The 12,448-nt window shown below is 46.6% G+C and overlaps 1 protein-coding gene across 2 annotated transcripts in view; it reads right to left on the bottom strand.

Annotated features, from left to right (window-relative positions):
• Positions 1 to 208: 208 nt before the first annotated feature.
• The window catches only part of pdgfd (platelet derived growth factor d), a 40,998-nt gene continuing 28,758 nt past the window's right edge, over positions 209 to 12,448 (bottom strand). For both annotated transcript variants that reach the window (XM_076146568.1, XM_076146569.1), the window contains exons 5-7: positions 10,968 to 11,181; positions 4,408 to 4,625; positions 209 to 2,326 (exon numbers count right to left, since the gene is read on the bottom strand). In XM_076146568.1, coding sequence (XP_076002683.1) covers positions 2,192 to 2,326; positions 4,408 to 4,625; positions 10,968 to 11,181 — 567 coding nt within the window. In that variant the 3' untranslated portion in view covers positions 209 to 2,191. The remainder of the gene's footprint in view (positions 2,327 to 4,407; positions 4,626 to 10,967; positions 11,182 to 12,448) is intronic.

Below are 12,448 nucleotides of genomic sequence, written 5' to 3'. Positions count from 1 at the left end.
TTTCATCTCCGTACTCATCCTGCATCTCTCTCTCTCTCTCTCTCCAGCATTCTGTTTCCATTATTTCATCATGGACTGAGAGCAGACACACACACACACACACACCCAGCCCTGTGTCATGTCATATGAGACCCTACATAGTCAAATATCTGATAAAAGCATTTCTGTGTTGGAACAAAATCAAAGCACTGGAGGCAGCGATGCTAGAAATACTTTATTTATCAAAACGAACCAGCTGATATCTTTAATAAAACAACAGAGAAAGACAATAAATTATTTAGGGAAAGCATACAGTCTCATCAGGAAGATCTTTGTGAGTAGGACAGAAGCACGGTGGACTAACATCACCGTGTCTTACAGTAGGACCGCTTCATTTGGGATTCTCAGGACAAAGGAAGTTTGGAACTCTGTACCAAAGCCGGCTGGAGGTACGGAATGTGGAAACGTGCGAAGCCACAACGTGAGAACGAGTGCGTGTGCGTGTGTGTGAGAGAGTGGAATCAGTGTCAGTCAACTGTTCATTTGGAAAGAGGAAAAAACAAGACAGTTATGGAAAAAGAGAGAAATTCCACTTTGGATCATGGAGCAATGGAATGTGCTGATAAAACCTGCAACCTGGCAAAGACACAGGACACACACACACACACACACATTTGCTGTTTAAAGATTTCAGAAGAACGAGTGTGGAGTGGAAAACAGTCGTCTACGCAGTTAACTACAGATTAGGGAGTGAAGCCTCTCGGGGGAAATGACACGTTACGCAATCAGCATCCCTGTTATTAACTATGGAAGATGTGAAGAGGAAGATAACAATCTGCCCCCACCAAGTGTCCTCGTCCAGACATTTACACAAATCAGCCACTTTAGAGGTGGAGGAAGGTGCAAACGCCGCAAACCAAGACAAAGACGTCATCTGCGACAAATCCCTTCCAAAAACCCTCCCACGTCATCGCTCGAGTCTTCAGACTGAGCCTGATTCTGTCTGAGTCCCACACCTGCTGAGATGAGACACCGGTGACTCAAACCCGAGGGGCACCTAAAGGCCCCGACCGCCGCAGATCATCCAGTTTCACTGTGACCGAGGAGTCTCCAGTCATTCGGCTCGTCTCTCCGGTGCAAAAGGCGCAGCGTGGAAAATCACATTTGCTCTGAAATCCAACCAAACCAGCGAGCAGAGAGAGAGGAAGGTGGCGGCGAGGAGATGACAGTATATCCTGTTACTCGCCAGCCGCTCATGTGAAGCACTGATGCCATTTTAATTCTAGTCGACGTATGGTTTTCACAGGTTTTAGAGTTTGGGTCGGCTCGTCTCTTGTGACCCTCAGCTGTCATCTCCCCCCCTCTCTCGCTCCGTCCCTCTCTCTCTCTCTCTCTCTCCGTCCCTGTCTCTTCCCATGTCTCCCTCTCTGTTTCCTTTTGTTTTGCCTTTCAGGTTGGGAGGTCAGGGCTACATCCTACGTTACCGGGATTCTTGCGAAGCGTCGGAATGCCGGGAATGCCCAGAGATACCAGGCAGCGAGCGCCGGGGTCTGAGCCGACGCCTCCTTTGATGTGCGAGAGGGAGTGAGGGATGAAGAGGGAGAGAAAGTGACTGGGAGACGGGGGAGGGAGGGACAGAAAATGGGAAGTGGGAATATTTATAGACAGGAATGTGTGTTCCTTATCAGAAGCCAAGGAGAGGAGGGTTTCATTAGCAAAACAGAACAGGGAATAAGTTTGTATAAATAACGGGTTACAGTGAAGCCTTTAGGTAGGAGTGGGAGCCGTGTGGTGTGTGTGTGTGTGTGTGTGTGTGTGTCTGCTTTCAAGCAGGTCAGTGTGGTGCCAAGAGCTTCGTGATCCCGAGTCGCCGCACATTTAAGTGATTGAGGCTGGTAATGGCTATGTAGTGACAAAGATGGTGTGTGTGTTTATGTGTCTGTGTGTGTGTGTGTGTGTGTGTGTATGAATGGAGAGTTTGTGGGAGAGGAAAGATGTATTTGTACATTAAGCTTGTGGGATGTGAGCATCATTAGGTGCAAATACATATGACAGATTCTCAGTCCAGTCCCTGTCTTCGTCTTTGCCGGCTGTTCAAGCGAAGTCCGGGAAAAAGCGAAATGGCCAAAGGCGCCGACGTCGTCCGACAGTCCCAGATAACACGTGCCAGTCTGTGTGTGTGTGTTGGGGGGTGTGGAAGGGCCTGATGGTCTCAGCGGGGGGGCTGGGAGGGGCACTGGCACTCGCACCTGTCATGGTGTGAGAGGAAGATCTCGTCTATGACCCAACGCAGCCGGGGTCTCCGGTGGCGCTGATACAGAGTGACCTCCGGAGCGTACTTCAGCACCTGAGGGAGAGAGAGGGAGAGAGAGAGAGGTGGAGAGAGTGAGTGAGAGAGAGGTGGAGAGAGCGTGAGATGATCACTTGACTGATTGCCGTGGCGCAGTTGAGGTTTGTTTGAATTTGACAGCCGAGATGATGAAACTCCGATGTAAAGCCTATTTAAAGACTCAAGGCTGCAGTCAAAATATACATTAGATCGCCATGGCAACGATCTAAAGCTTTGAAACTCCAACACCAGAGGGAAAACAATGAGTCATGGCTGCACTGGGATCCCTGTATTGTTTTACTGATTGATGCCAGGGGTGTTAAATGTTACCGGGCAACAATGACATCTGACCTCAGCATCATAACGTTCCATCTGACATTTTGGTTGAAGACTTAGTGAAGGAGGCTTTATGGAGCTCAGCCTTTCATCTCAGTGTTACGTAACTCCATAATGAGCGGCTGGGTGACTGTGGAGCTGCTCTCTGCTGTTGTTTCCTCCGTGTTTCACTGCAGGTACGTTTGTCGCAGAGCAGCCACATTGTTTACCGTTGTCGCCTCTAATGTGAAAATAGACAGGAAGTACAAATCGTTTTGCAGCGGTTGATGCGGTGAATTTGTTTTGTGGCGTCCAGTGGAAGCGAGCGGCGCCTGATTTATGTCACGACTTCAGCTGCACTAGAAACAATAGTGTGAGTAAGTGTGTGTGTGTGTGTGTGTGTGTGTGTGTGTGTGCGCGTGTGTGTGTGTGTGCGCGTGCGGAGGTAAAGAAGTTCAGTCAGGGAGGGAAGCAGTTTTGATTTGCTGGAAATCCCCCACACACAACAGTTAACTGCAATATGGGTGTGTGTGTGTGTGCCCCCGGCGTCAATGAATGTGTGTGCTGATTGCAGTGTTGGAGTGTAGGCGGTTTGCAGTTTACACACACATGAAAATACACACATGTACTGCACAGTGGGGTCGACCCCTCCACACCCACACACTTTCACACACACACACACACACACCGAGCAGTTACATTCCAAGTCCACTCCCATTGTATGGTTTCAGCACACACACACAGACACACACACACAGACAGAACCCTACAGACCATGTTTCCATAATGAAACGATTGGAGAACAAAGACACACAGAGACAAAGAGACAAAGAGACAAAGAGACGGAGGGAGCAGAGAGAGAATGAATCCCTGGCTTATGAAACCCAACAAGAATGGAGCGTCACGGGGGATAAATTGAAAATCGGAATTGGCAAGAACGAGAGGGCGACGGAGGCCAAGAGGGAGCGAGAGGGCGACGCAACGACATAAGATAGGGATTGGAGAGGAGGACGAGGAGAGGAGGAAGGAGCGGAGTGAATGAGCGAGGCTGCTGGTGCATCGCTGCTTCATTGTTGATGCAGCACCCGGCTCTGCACGCACCGCTTCTCCTGCGTCTCCTTTCTCTCCTCATCTCCTCTTATGCCACATTGCTCTCCCCTCTCTCTCCTCGCTCTCCTGGCTCTTACGCTCTTTACACCTGTGATTGCAGTGCGATGAAGGTTTAACACGCCGGCTTTGTCCCGACATGTAAACACTTGAATGAGACTGAAGCCGGCACAGATCGTGAGGCTGTTAGCGTGTTTGAGTTTCACACCCAGATGATTTTAAATCGACTGATTCGGGCACGTTAACGTCTTAATCGCAGTACGCCGCCGCCTCCGCATGCGTTTCCTCAATGGGAGGACGTCACACTGGCATTACGCAACACCCCGTGCTTCCTCAGTGCGCGGCAGACTCCTCCTCCTCCTCCTCAGGGAGCGAACACGGCAGGAAGGACAAACACACTGAGTACTGAGTGCATGGAGATGTACTGACTCACTCACTTTATCTGTTTTATTGTCTTGCTCCGACTCTTATGAAGATATATGCACACTTAATTTAGTCAGTGTGTGTGTGTGTGTGTGTGTGTGTGTGTGTGTGTGTGTGTGTTTATGTTCCCGCACAGTCAGACAGATGGAGATGGAGAGGCGAGGGAGAAAAACAAAAATGCAGAAAAGAGAAAGTATCATCTGTCTAACAGGAGTGTGTGTGTGTGTGTGTGTGTGAGAGGCTGGATGGCTGACCTCATGTAGTTTGAGCGTGGTCTTGCCGGGCTGACAGGTGCAGCCGTTGTTCCAGTTGGCGGTGCCGCAGCCGCAGTTTCCCCCGCAGCGTTTGACCAGCAGACAGCGAGGGAAGAACACGGCGTTGGTGGCTCTCAGCTCCTCGCGCAGGTTGACAGAGTAGTTGCGCGGTGTGCAGCTGTAGCGCTTGACGTCGTCGTAGAGACGATCTAGATCGACTGGACATTGAGGGAGGAGCGGGAAATGACAGTTATTAACTTATGCAGATATTTATTTTGCCAAAACACTAATAAAGAAAGTGCTTGTTTGAAGCCAAAAACGCCACGCAGACTCAAGCAGAACCTCCTTTGATTTAGGAGAATTGTAGCATCAATTCACTACAGAGATGATGGATGAGTGAAAACAGGAAGCAGGGGCCATCAATTGATTGTAGATTGAACGTATTGACTGTATTGCTCCTCCATGTCCTGTACATTTAGGACATTTAGTCACACGCCACGGTTCATAACTAATTTAAAGTTCTCGTCAACGGATTATCAAACAAGATGATGGGAAATGTGGGAATTAGGGAATGCTCTGGAGACCGGGGGCTTCAATGACATGACCTGATCAAACTCTGCCTCTCTTTCTGGAGGACATGTTGTTACACTGACAGCCTGAAGTGAAGCTCATACACTCCAAAGGCAATATGATGTGAATGTGTGAGAGAGAGAGAGAGAGAGAGAGAGAGAGAGAGAGAGAGAGAGAGAGAGAGCAGCAAGAAGGGCAATTGGGAATCAAGGCAAGGCTAATGACATTGATAATCAATAAGCAATTGTTGACAAAAAAGAAGTCTTCACTGTGAGACTTCCCATTCACAGCATGAGAGAGAGAGAGAGAGAGAGAGAGAGAGAGAGAGAGAGAGAGAGAGAGAGAGAGAGAGAGAGGAGAGAGAGAGAGAGAGAGAGAGAGAGAGAGAGAGAGAGAGAGAGAGAGAGAGAGAGAGAGAGAGAGAGAGAGAGAGAGAGAGAGAGAGAGAGAGAGAGAGAGGAGAGAGAGAGAGAGAGAGAGAGAGAGGAGAGAGAGAGAGAGAGAGAGAGAGAGAGAGAGAGAGAGAGACCGAGAGAGACCGAGAGAGACCGAGAGCGTTTATATTGACCGTCTTGATTATGGCTCCATCTCTAAGTTGTGAAAATGGCCGCCATCAACGTTCTCTCTGTCCGTGTATACAGACATGTGTTTCCTGGCTCCGAGCCGTTTTTGTGAAATGACGAGGAGATGTGAACTAAAGGGAGACTGGAGAAATGTTGAAACTGGAGCCATCAGATCTGGATGCATAGGTCTGTGTGTGAGCTGCTCTATGTGTCTCCATATCTATGTTTAACCCTGTGTGTGCCGATCCTCTGTAGGCTGCTGTCCATTACATCTGCAGCTCACTGAGGAGAAATGGATCAGGTCTCCATTTCTATGTATTAGGAGGGGAAGTAAGGATGTTGGCTTATTTATGCTGTGGCTGTGTGTGTCGTGTGGTGCGAGTGTGTGTGTGTGAGTGTGAAGCGTGTCATGATGTTGACCTATCACATGAATATAAGCTCTTACATATTGATTGGATATGTCTTTGTATTCATGTGCTGTGGATGAAAGGAAACAGGAAGTTGGGAGCTGAGTGACAAAGACGCAGCGTTGCAGCGTCACTCTGCCAAAACAACGACTGCACCCTTTCTCTGATGATGATGATGAAGGTGCTGATGACCCAAATGTGGATGGTGAGCCACTCTGTCTCCATTCCGAGTGCAAAACCTCTACAGCTGTCCCCGTGGAAACACTCCCCAGCGGCCATTAATACTAGAGCAGATGTCACTGCCCCCCTCTCTCCCCCCACCCTTGGGGACCTTCTTCTTTTTTTCCTGAGCAGTAAATTCCTCTCCTCTTTCCCTCAGATTGCAAACCAAAGCAAGCTGTTTCCTCCATCTATTTATTGCCTCGTTAGCAATCGAACAGACTTTCATGTTGTTTCATTACTTGACGTCTTTATCGTTGAACCTGTGCCTCTTTAACCCCTCGTGGCCCGACGCACGACATCATAAACCCTCTTCTTAGAATTAAACATTTTGCACAAATTACAATTCCAAGGGCGTTATTTTGTCCTTATTACTGAATTGAATCTTTCATACCACCAACTTATTAACAGCTTTTATCTACCATGAAAGAAGTACAGGCACTCAAAATTCAAACTTACCCAGAGCTACGAGTCAGGAATAAAGAGTGAACTATCTCTATCTATAACTTTGCTCTTCTTCAAATGATTCCAATCTATTTCCTCTCCTGCGATTCAGACCACACAAGACATCATTTCTGTTTTTGTCATTTGACTGGAGAGCGCAATTTCACATTTGCACCCAGCCAGGTTGTGGAAGTTGATAATGGGATAATGGACACGGAGGCTGCAGGAGTCATGAAGGTGTCTCCAGTCTGTACAGTGTGTGAGCAGCGCCTGTGATGATGCAACACATGACGTAAGAGGAAGAGAAGAGAAGAGGAGGGGAGAAAAGCACAATGAGCCTTCTGCTGTTTGGTGCTGGAGCGTGTGTGTGTGTGTGTGTGTGTGTGTGTGTGTGTGTGTGTGTTTGTGTGTGTGTGTGTGTGTGTGTGTGTGTGTCAGGCAAGTGCGTGCTCATGAGAGAAAGACTAAGGGACAGACCCAGTATTATATTGATATTCACATGTGTGGGTGCATAACTGTCTGTGTGTGTGTGCGCCTGTGTGTGTGTGTGTGTGGCTCAGTCTGTCTGTTGAAGGGGAATAAGTGTAATCTAGAGAAAGCAGTGGTGTGGAACTGGCAGGGAAGGATGGAGAGAAACAGAACGAGAGAGCAAGGCTGCTAGAACGACTACGCCACTCACACACACACACACACACACACACACACCAACAGGGAGACAATATTTGAGTGTGTGTGTGTGTGCGCGGATGTGAGAGTTGTATACGCTGTTCAAAAGTCACACACACACAGATATTGTAATACAGTCTGATATTTTTTGTACAACATTGCCGTTCACACATGTTGTTCCTCCCGTATGTGTGTGCGCGTGTGTGTGTGTTATGATGGTGAACGTGAGCCTTCATGTGTGTGTGTGTGGGGTTATTGAGTTCTTTACAGTTAAGCGTGTCCCAATTAATATTACCATCAGACTGACCTTGAGGGAAACAAGGGTGGTTGTAAGCTACTTTGTGTGTTTGTCTAGGTGTGTGTGTGTGTGTGCGTGCGTTGGTGTTAATGAAAACAAAGCTAAGCTGCTGACTGCGGCAAAATTCTGCTCCACTGCACAGGTTGAATTTCCAATTAGAGGTACAGCGGTGTGGAGTATCAAAGACCTGCAGCACCTGGCACCTCCACTATCTGTAGCACTGCAACACACACACACACACACACACACACACACACACACACCATATAGGGGACTGTCACACAAACCACACACACACCTTGACTGATAAATGGAAATAGATTCGCTGCCAAGACCCAATATTTACTGAGGAACAGCAGAGCCCTCAGGGATAAAGACATGCAAACATTCTCTATCTGCCCTCACACATCTGGGCTCTTTGGTCATACACAGCATAATGTATATCCAGTTGCCTCGGTGACTCCGGGTCTCCGGCGCTGACTTCACAGTAATGAGGTGCCGTCAGCTGCTGCTTGTGTCCTTTTCCTTATGTGTGTGTGTCAGTGTGACTCATTCATGGAACCCCTGCCGTTTTTTCCTCGAGGGTGAATCGCTCAGGTGATGATGCACAATACAGCTGGAGTGTGTGTGTGTGTGTCCTGTCCACCAGCGACGCCCATATGCTTCAGCGTTCAACCACGACAGCATGCTTTGAAAAAAAATAAGGGAAATAAAAGTGGCTTTGTTGTTTTTGGGGTTGAAATGCATGAAGGTGAAGCTTGTTGTTTTCACTCAGCGCCACTCTGACATATTAGTACAGGCACATACAGCCCTGTCAATCAAGCAAGGTAAGTAAAACACCACCTGGGTGTGTGTTTGTGTGTGTAGGGTCTTTAAATACACATTAGTGTATTCATTCTGGGAGTCGTGGTTCTAAATCTTTTGAGCGTAGCGACAGGGGAGCTTGTCATCAGCCGCTGATCTATTTAGTCCTGAGAAATGAAGTAGATACAAGCAGGTGTGACAGAAGTGTTCACAAGTGTTCACAAGTGTTCACAAGTGTTCTTATTCCCTCTCACTTTGCTGTAGTTACTGTAGGAGCTGAATGAGCCGCTGCCTCTGGCTCTCTGCACACACACAGGACTCTGACTTTTATGAATAATTCCTCCGGTCTCTGAAGCAGACATTTTCTGACACAACGCTTTCTCCACTCAGGCTGTTTCTGTTTAACGATCATCTGAGCTACGACGTCAAGCAAAATACACAGAAAACTGCAAAGACCTTCATTTCTATTTAAGATATAATCAACCTTAGATGTATTTATAGGAAAGCAGCAGACGGTTTGGTCTCCTGAGCTCTGTGGCTGCTCTGTGGACGCTCTGTGTAGAGAGGTTGACCCAGGATGGAGGAATGAAATATGCAACACTTCATTAGTGTGTGTGGATGTTCTCTGGCTGTCACCTGTGCTTTATTAGATCATAAAGCAATAATGTGGCTCCATCACAGTTATTACATCACTCGCAAATGAATACCCTCACAGAATACACGCTCTGCATCCTCACATACGTATCGACCACATGTGTAAGAGTGGACCTCTGCTCCTCTACATCACCTGTGACTGCACGCAAACGCACGCAGGGTCGTTCAAATTTCTGGGGGTCGACATCTGCGGCGCAATAAAAACGTAACGGCCTCCGTAACTCAACCTGCTGTTCCAATCCTGGAGCCTCATTCATAAAAAGATCTTGGTTGGACACTTAAACAGAATGCTTCTCATGTCTGCGTCTCATTCAATGGCTCCACCTTTGGCGTCAACTCACAGGATCAATAAGATCTTGTATATTTGCACGTTTCACTCCAATTCCAACACATTTGATAGATGGAGATAAAGGATTCACTCAGGTCTAATTCCTGCACTAACATAAGATTGTGCACCTTAAAGTAAGTTTGAAATACACTGAATCTACTTAGTTCCATTGTTCTGTGGTGAATGTAGGTTGTCCCTGGTATGGAGGGACACCAGGGACGAGACTGTAGCCGTCCACAATCACTCCCAGACAGACTTCTTGAACTTTTGTTATCTTGGGACCCAAAGTGAGAGTGCTGTGGCTCAGGGATCAGGCCTTTTGAATGCATAATTAACCGCCATGATATCTGCATTAGCCCTTTATCCAGAAAGGAAGAAGAAACAACTTTATAACTCAAATATATGGGACCGCATATTTAATCCACACACACACACTCTCTCTCACACACACAGGCTCATTTAATCCTAATTCTAAGTGGGATAACTTGAAATTGTTTTATCTAAATTTGGAGCTGTATTTTGGAAAGTGTCACCCCGGGCTCACACACACCATTGAGTATATTTCTGTGCGGCGCTTGTCTGAATGTTCTTCGCTTTATCTTTCATTCATGTCATTTGAGAGCGGGCCTGAGTCTCTACCTTTAAGGCCACCTCTTCACCTGGAGAGGGCTTTATCAGCTTTAGTGGAGTGGGGCTTTGCTCTGGAGCAGACAGGGCTGTGCTCAGGCAGCTCAGGGCAACACACACACACACACACACACACACACACACACACACACGCCTTATGACAGAACCATCACATGTCGCCATCATCATCAGATTTCAAGGAGTCAAAAATGATAATTGTCTCGTATTTAGACTGCTATCTGAATTTCAAATGTAATTAGCTCTAATGTTACTTCAATATTTTTTCATCCAGGAACGGAAGCTTAAAGAAAGGAAAGGAAGCTTCATTAACATAAATTAACATCGACAGTGACGTTAGACTTCATCCAGTCGGACCCCAGAAGGACCACAAAGGAACAATAGACAGGAAATGGCTGGAAAGACGTCCAGGTGTTCTTAATTACTCTGTGGCTGCTCCTGCTTTTTTGTAAACGCTTGAGCAGAGGCTGTATGTAAAGGTGTTTGTCTTTACGTTTACATTCTGACAGGGCTTTGATTTGAGCTCAGAAATGAAGGGAGGCTGTTGGGAGCTGAGTCTGACTCACACTGACAGCGCATCAACATAACTCACTTAACAGACAGGTTGCAGAGGGATCTCAAGGAAATATTTATCAGGCACCGAGGAGATTGACAGGCATGTGGCGAGGAAAAAGGCACACGGGGTGAAATCCCGCTAACGCATAAATGCCAATATAGGAAAGTAAGTGCAAGAAAAACCCTGTAGGTACATTTAGAAGTCTGTGAAATTACAAAAAGTAGTGATGAAATTATGAATTTAATGATAATATGTTGCAAAGGTGAAACTCAATGTTGCATTCTGATCCAGGGATATATTTGAAAGGCTTTTGCAATGTTTTAATGTGGCGGAATCTCCTTCTTGATCTACTTCTGGTCAACATAGTGCACACTGGGTGAAAACAGGCACACTTGGTCTTCCTTACCTTTGCTGTGTCTGCTTGCCAGATGATAGGCCCTGGATCTGTAGTGTATGTGTGTCTGAGTGTAGATGCTGTCCAGGTCCTGCCTCCATGTGTCTGGGTTCAGGGATTTGAGAAGCTGCTCCACGGTCTCAAACGCAGCGATGGTCCGGTCCAGGTCCTCCAATGAGTACGGACCCTCTGTGACGGCCGCAGGAACCTGCCTCCCACCACTGTCCTGCATGGAGCAAAGGTCAAAGAGCAGAGACAGATTTATTGGAGCATCTTTAGTTCAAAGTGCATTTGTCACAGTATGAGCAGAGGAAACAATAACAAAGCGTCTCATTGCATCAGAAGCTTCCTTCATGTTTTGAGCTACAAGATTGCAGATATAGATATAAACACACATAATACACATAAACCAGTCAAATGAAATGGATTCATTCAGCACTTTTCTATTGATTTCATGTAATCGGGGTTACAGATACCATGAAATGAACAGAATACCGATTAGCACTGTCTGTGACCACCATTTGCCACATGTGACCTCAAGTGTAACACATTTCCTTCGCATTGAATTGATCAAATTGTTGATTGTAGCCTGTGGATGATTCTCCCACTCCTCTTCAACAGCTGTACCAGGTTGTTGGATATTGATGGGAACTGGAACGTGATGTGCCTGTCTGGAGCGTCCCAAACGTGCTCCAGGGATGACATGTCTGGTGAGTATGCAGGGCCTTGGAAGAACTGGAACATTCTCAGCTTTGATGAATCGCGTGCGGCTCTTGCCCGCTAACATTGATTCAGCCATCAGCCAATGTTCAGCCATCCAGCTGTAATTGGCTTCCAGACTTGTTGAAACAACAAAGCCTTTTCTCAAAATTTCAAGGTGCTCTAGACCAAATCTACAGATGATTTACGCTGTCATCATTTGAATGAGAATTTGGAGACATTGATTCTGCAGAGAAATGTAATATGGAAAATTAGCAGTTCTCACAGATATAAATATCTGTGCAATCATGACATCAGCCAGTGTTGTTATGGTTCTTCAATCAAGAGTGGATTCAAAGCAAGTTCTATTCACACTGCTATGCCCATTGTACAGCACACAGCATTCTTATCTATGATGAGTTATTGTGTCTTGTAGCAAATGAGGAGCATCTATTAAAGAAGAGAAGGGAGGAAGAGAAGCTGGCCATCATCCTGGCAGAGACTGCAGTAGTTTATGACTAAAGGCAGCTTTACTGTATGTGTGTGTTCAGGCAGGAACAAAAACACAAAATTCAATACAAGATCTGCTGAGCCCCTTGCAGTCTTTACAAAACAGTTAAAGACCCAAAACCTTCACACCAATGTCTAACTACTGAAAAATAAAGGCTCTCTCCCTATCTATACCTCCTCCAAGCTCTGCCTCTTGGCACCGAACTTTAGGTTCTTGGCACGTACTCTTGTTGTTCTCTTCGGACTGGATCTTTGCTTGTTGTGACTAAATGTAAATGTAAAAA

Source organism: Genypterus blacodes, unplaced genomic scaffold (assembly GCF_046128005.1).
Source record: "Genypterus blacodes isolate CSIRO-AG114 ecotype Tasmania unplaced genomic scaffold, CSIRO-AGI_Gbla_v1 ptg000032l_1, whole genome shotgun sequence".
In the NCBI taxonomy this organism is placed as follows: domain Eukaryota; kingdom Metazoa; phylum Chordata; class Actinopteri; order Ophidiiformes; family Ophidiidae; genus Genypterus; species Genypterus blacodes.
This window is presented reverse-complemented; position numbering and strand designations above follow the sequence as displayed.